The 6,483-nt window shown below is 40.4% G+C and overlaps 1 protein-coding gene across 1 annotated transcript in view; it reads right to left on the bottom strand.

The window, feature by feature from the left end:
* LOC108802203 (fizzy-related protein homolog) overlaps positions 1-6,483 on the bottom strand; it is a 38,114-nt gene that overhangs the window by 5,178 nt on the left and 26,453 nt on the right. Inside the window, exons 9-10 of the mRNA XM_018574071.1 lie at positions 6,244-6,477; positions 4,909-5,013 (exon numbers count right to left, since the gene is read on the bottom strand). Of these exons, the coding sequence (XP_018429573.1) occupies positions 4,909-5,013; positions 6,244-6,477 (339 nt within the window). The remainder of the gene's footprint in view (positions 1-4,908; positions 5,014-6,243; positions 6,478-6,483) is intronic.

Genomic DNA, 6,483 nt, shown 5'->3' with positions numbered 1-6,483 from the left:
GATTAAACTTAAAAGTTTGACATGTAAAAAAAAAAAAAAAAAGTACATTAGTCATTCACATCCAAGTGGTCTGATTTATATGCCAACTACTAGAATTTAAATGTTTAGTGACTAAAATCTAGTGCCTCTCTTTGCAACCAAAAGGTATACATTCAAATTTGCAGATCAAAGTATATATAAACCCCAAAACAAAAATGTAACATAACAGCTTTTCAGTCCTGGTGGCTGCTTTAGTTTTCTTTTTTTTCACATTATGTACATTTTCAGCAAGTACAGAAAAATACATGTTTATTTTGTCACCTTGAAACTTCCGGTGCACTGAACTGAAATATCAAACTAATCAGCCTTTCCACCCTTCTTCTGTGAACTGCAAGAGGGGAAAGCGTTTGTTGTCCAAAATAATAGCAGCTTAGGGCGGCAGTGCCGCTCATGCAGCACATGAGTGTTGTCAGGACAGTGTGTTACTGGCAGGATCACTAGGTAAAAATAAAGAAAATAAAGCCTGTGTAGCAAAGGTACATAGATGTTTTTGTTATTTGGACTGGTTCCCAGACATTATTAAATCACTTTATGCAAGCTTTAGGGAAGAAAACATAGAATTTTTAAATTTACTATGGAAGGAAGAAAATTTAGCAACTCGTTTCTTGATGTTCAACATCAGTATCAAAGCAGCAGGGTACACTATTTTGCATACTAAGTGCGCCGATCCTGTTTCCTACAGTCAATATTTAAAGTTACGTAGAAATAATTCTGCAGATCTAGACTTAAAACGTCATTCTAAATTAATGATTGCTGGTAAAGGGTTATAGTAAAAAAAGTTGAAAAAAAAGTTAATCACAGAGCTAAAAGCCCAGACTAAGGAGGCATTCCTGTTCAATCCTAGAAGTTAAAAAAACAACACTACCACATGCACAAGGCTTGAAAAATCCACTCGTCCAACAAGAGGACGGTTTAATTACGTCTTGAGACGCCCGATCGCTTGTATTACCAGCAGCTGTCACTGCCGTCGCCGGTCCCGAGATCCGCTGTGCTCGATGCAGCCGGGACCGGCACAGCTCTGTGACAGGAGATCAGTACACGATCTCCCTGTGATCTACTCTCCAGTCCTGGAATGCAGAAAGTGATGTATATTACATCACTTCCTGCATTAAGTGTCACTTTCCAGCTACAGAAGCTGATGAAGCAGATCTCTGCTTTATCAGCTTCTCTGGGGGTCCCTAGATGACATTAGGGGTCTTGGCCTTCATAAAAAGAGGACCTGTCATGTAAATTGGCTATCACATAGGGGGCTTCTTATCCCCCCCATGTGATAGCAATAAAGTTGTGTAAAAAAATAAAAAGTAATACAAAAATTAAAGAATCATAAAAAATTAAAATAAAGAAGCATTAAAAAAGAAAAATGTTTTAAGTCCTCCGCCCCCCACATACACATGCAGATATCCGTCGGGTGCGAAAACGATTGTGCCGTACATGTTACATATAACCGCGAACGTCGGAGTGTGAGCAATAATTTTAGGGCCATTAATTACTGATAACACTAAACTGCTAAGCAGTAAAAGAGTTTTGTCGCCTATGGCCAATTTTTAGTATGGTCGTTTTTTGCGATTTTGCTGGCGCGCGCAATTTTAAGGCTTGACATGTTTAGTGTCTATTTACCCGACGTGACCCTGTCTTTTATGTTTTACCAAAAATATGGGTAAGAATAGATGTTTTATAACATACGTAGGGAAAAAAATGTTTATTCGAAATTTACGGTACTTTTTTCATTATATATTAAACCCCCCCAGTGGTGATAATATACCTCCAAAAGAAAGCTCTATCTGTCCCCAAAAAATGTTAACATAAATTGCAAGGCTATAGTCCAGTCATGCTGACTGGTGAGACACACTAACATTTTTCAACCCCTGCACATGCATCATTACCCAATGCATTGTCATCACTATTAATACTGTAATAAACTAGCAAAATACTGGTATCTACTTACATCTGTGAGTATTGCAAGTAAATGCATCAAGGAAAGGCCAGAATTAGTATTTAGAACATCCAGGTTGATTCCTGACAAAGGAGTCAAAAGTCGCTACCAAGGTAAGGACAAAGAGGGATCCATACGAAGCTAAGGGGACATTAAAGTGTGGCACATGCAAAACAATGCCCTTGGATTAGTTGGTTACTGGTTCAATGCTTAGACCTCAACACCTTGCCTCATGCCAAACCAATGGTATTATTTACCTTTTATGACACCGCAGGGCATTCTAGGTAGTAAAAACTAAAAGGGTTATTCACAAAAGGGTGAAGAGTTTGGAGAAGGTGGTATTGTTTTGAGTATTGAACAATCTAGGCCAAAATAGCGGTTTAGGAAAAATTCTTCAATTCAGCTATTTTGGCCTAGATTGATTACTTCTCCTGCCTTCTCCCAAATCTTCACCCTTTTGTGAATAGTCCTGTAAATGACACATCTTTTGAATGATCTATGATCACATTTCTCCAATAGAAAATAGCAAGCTATCAAGGCCCATTAGCAGACATGTAGGTTTGTGCTATAATTTTGATACCACATGAATTTGTTTTGCAGCCCTTGACAACATACATGGGCAACCTAGAGCTAGTAGTAAGGCCCAAGACCTTCAGCTCAACCAAGGCATCCTTACCTTGATTGGCTGGATGTGGTTTGAGCTGTGAGTCTAACTCCTCTACTGTTTCTTTCAGAAAGACTAATTCCCTTTTTGCCATCCGAGATAGCCCTTGTAAGGGTGGACCAGCTTCTTGTTCCACCATCTCAAGGTGGCTCACACAGGCCATTTTTCAAGTTTATGGTATCAAGGATTGGATTCCACCCTTTGCCATTAAGACTCGCTCTACTACATCTGCGAATGCCTCTTGGGCTTTCCAGCTTAAGGCTATCGTTTCCCAGACTTGAAAGGCTGCCACCTGGTCTGCTATTCACACGTTCTTAAACATCTACCAGGTGGACATTCATGCCTCACCTGATGCCAGCTTTAGGTGTGAGGTCTTTTAGGCAGCCCTTTGAGCTGCAGGTAGTCCCAGGGTCTGTTTCTTTGAGCAAGTTAGACTCTGTGTCCCTCAAATGGACAAAAAGGAAACTGGATTTTTGTACTCACAGTTAAATACTTTTCCTGGAGTCCAATGAGGGACACTGGTCCCCACCTCCTCAGTGCTTACGACTATTATTTCAGTACTGCTTTGCTACAAAATTAAAGCCGATAGTATGAGGGGTTATACTGGGCTGGCCTACATTTTATTTGTGGCAGTGTCCAATCCTCCTGTGAAGCAGCAGTATAACCCAAATATGAAAGACTTCCTTTGTCCCTCAATGGAATCAAAGAAAAGGATTTTGTGTGTAAAATTTATTATAAAAAGTTTAAATAGAGTGGAAAAGTATTAGAACTTCAGTCAATGTTTTTCTGTCTAAGAGACTCCAGAAACATTTCCTGAATACAAAAAAGGACAGAAGGGCGCCCAACCTAGTGCAGATTATTTTTTATTTTAAAAGACACAAAGATAAAATTGCAGATTGCAGTCTCAACTGCTGTTTCTTCCAAAACATCCACACAAGCTGTTTTATGACCCTCCATTGTGAGTACCATTGCAATTTTATCTTTGTGTCTTTTAAAATAAAAAATAATCTGCACTAGGTTGGGCGCCCTTCTGTCCTTTTTTGTTGTCATTTATCAGGTCATGTTATGCCTAGTAATATTTAGTCACATTCACTAGCCTTGTTCTGTAATATTGTACATAATACCATTCTTGGCGTCAGGAAGTGGATCTTTACATGGGTAAGTTTCTCACATAAAGCAGGAAATGCTCACAATGTTAAAACTAGGGATGCACCGAAATGAAATTTGTAGACCGAAACTAAAGATATATTTTTTAATTCTATTTTACTTTACTTTACTGTTAGGGGGTTTGGGGAAATATTTCCCTTTTAAAATAGAAGAGATTGAGGATACAGAGTTCTAGATCTCTTTTTATGCAGCCTGTTATGAATGAACAGGAGGACTCTATACTGAGTGCTCCTGTCCATTCATAAACTGTGGAGATAGGAGTTACTATGTCCACAACCATAAATGAACAGGAAGTGATGCACTTCCTGTTCATTCATAATTGGGGACACAGTAAGCATACTATGTCCTCAGTTATTTACAAACACTCAGTGATCAGTCCTGATTGCTGAGCTCTTCTAACCCGTTTTCCATCCTGACTCCTCTGCCTTTCACAGAAGGCCAAGCTCTCCCCCTGCACCACCCCGCTTGGCCTCCTGTGACCGCTGACTCTTCCCCACACCACCCTACTTCTCTATCCTGGCAGCTTCTCTCCTCCCCGCTGGGTGCCTATCTGTGTCCCCTCGGATCCCCGTTGCCTCTGCCGACATAAGGGGGGGAGAGCAGCGGGGATGAGAGGGGACACAGACCGGCCACCCCGCAGGAAGCAGAGAAGCTAGAGGTGTAATGAATTATGGTACTATCGGCCTGCAACGCCCAGTCCGGCAGAGTCCAGGTATGGTACTGCAAAGCAAGGCTAAGGAAAAACTGATCCACAGATATCTGCTATCTAAAGACCAGCTCAAGCAGCAATATAGTGAGGAATCTTTACTGAAGTTAAAGTAGAAGGCAAGAAAAAAAAAAAAAAAAGGCTAGCAAAAATTGGTTAGCTCAAGCAGAGCTGAAGAAAAGTTGTCTATCCCCATAGGGGATCCCCAAGCAAAAAACGGAGGCATGAAGGGTAGAGGAAGATTTATCTAATGCTGCCCTACAGATTTTTTGCTTGCCAGTGTCCAATCCTCCTTTAGGCGGCAGGAAAGCCCCACAGTATATGATTTCCTGTGTCCGTCAGTGAAAGAGAAAGAAATTCTATTAGTTGTATTCTCTACAAGAAGGAAAATGCACTTACAAGATAAAGAACTCTGTAGGAATGTCCAGTTAGTTTTGCAACTTGTGTTAAAGATGGGTATTTCCATACAAGTATCTGGTTCTGAGAATAGCCATGAGTGCTCACCTGTTAAGGCAAATAATAAAAAGATATGAGTTTACAAAAATAATAAGAAAAACCTGCTTTTTCTTGCTCTCAAACAACTGTGGTACATTGGTTGACAATGTGCTACTAAGGCCTTAGTTTAAAATATGCCTAAAGATCCTACTCTAAGATTACAACCTGACCTAATACCTAAATACCTCTGACAATCTGTCCCTAAGGATGCACATTTTTCACATATTTTGTGCATCTACTATTTTATGTAAGTTGGGCAACTTCCCAAAAGGCAAAAATACATAGAATCTGCTTAAATATTTTATCAGTCCATAATAATTCCACAAATAAAACAGTGAAAAAAAGGTATACATAAAATAATGTATTCACCGAGTTTAAAAAAAAGAAAAGTAAATTTTTTTTTCATTTAGTGAGGCTTGAAATATCTAGATTTGTGGCAACATTAACGTGAAGTCTGCTGCCATTTCCTTCCCTTCCAGCGATGTGACATCTGCAAGCTCTTTTGACCAATGACATCTTCCCTCGGTCTTCTTCCGTGTGCAGTGTCTTCAGCCAACTCGATTTTTCCACCTCAGGATGATTTAACTCCCACACATGGGTACAGGAGTTAATCTGTCCTGGCACAAAAGCCATGCTGAGATTGTACACCGATCTCTACATGCAAGGCTCAGTGTACAATCTGAAGAAGCATTTTTTGCAAAACAGAGAGAAGGGAATTTATCAAAACTGGAGCAGATGTGCATGGCAACCAATCAGCCTCTCTCATTTTTAAATCTTAACTGAACAAACTGAAGAGAGAAGCTGATTGGTTGCCATGGACAACTGCTCCAGATTTTTTCTGCTTCCGTTTTGATAAATTCCCGCCTCTGAGAGTCTCTTCTGCAATGCTTTCCAGCTGACAATTTTATAACACTACAGTTCCCTCATGTTTTACATGAAGCCGAGTCTGTAGCATTTATTTGCATTCAACATGCTCCTCTGCTGTTTTGATTTACTACAACTGCCCAGTAAATTAGGGATATGGGGGAAGATGCAACTCTTGTTTCACCAGAATACATGGCAATAGGCTGCCTAGTCACAGGAGTACTGTCATGTGGAAGTAAGGCTGCATAGTTTAGGTATGATTAGAGTAGGCTGAAACAGTGTGGCAGAGCAGCAAGTTAAATTTAAATGCAGAGGACACTGCCTTCTCTAGAGTACAGACACCCCCATTAAAATAGAGAAACTTTAGAAACTTACAAGTTCATTGGCATGCTTTGACCAGGCCAGGTTGCAAACTTGAGATCCCGTGTCAATGCACTGGAGAGGCTGACCAGTAAGTGTATTCCAGAATCTGATACAACGGTCAGCAGTTCCTCCTCCTGACGCGAGAAGACCATGTTGGTGAGGAGACCAGGCAATTGCCTTCACTGCAGCAAGGTGCTCTGTGTACTGTTGGACAGGTGTCAAGCTTGAATGATTCCATACCAGGAGCTGAGA

Source organism: Nanorana parkeri, unplaced genomic scaffold, assembly GCF_000935625.1.
Source record: "Nanorana parkeri isolate BGI_ZX_2015 unplaced genomic scaffold, ASM93562v1 scaffold2716, whole genome shotgun sequence".
NCBI lineage: Eukaryota > Metazoa > Chordata > Amphibia > Anura > Dicroglossidae > Nanorana > Nanorana parkeri.
This window is presented reverse-complemented; position numbering and strand designations above follow the sequence as displayed.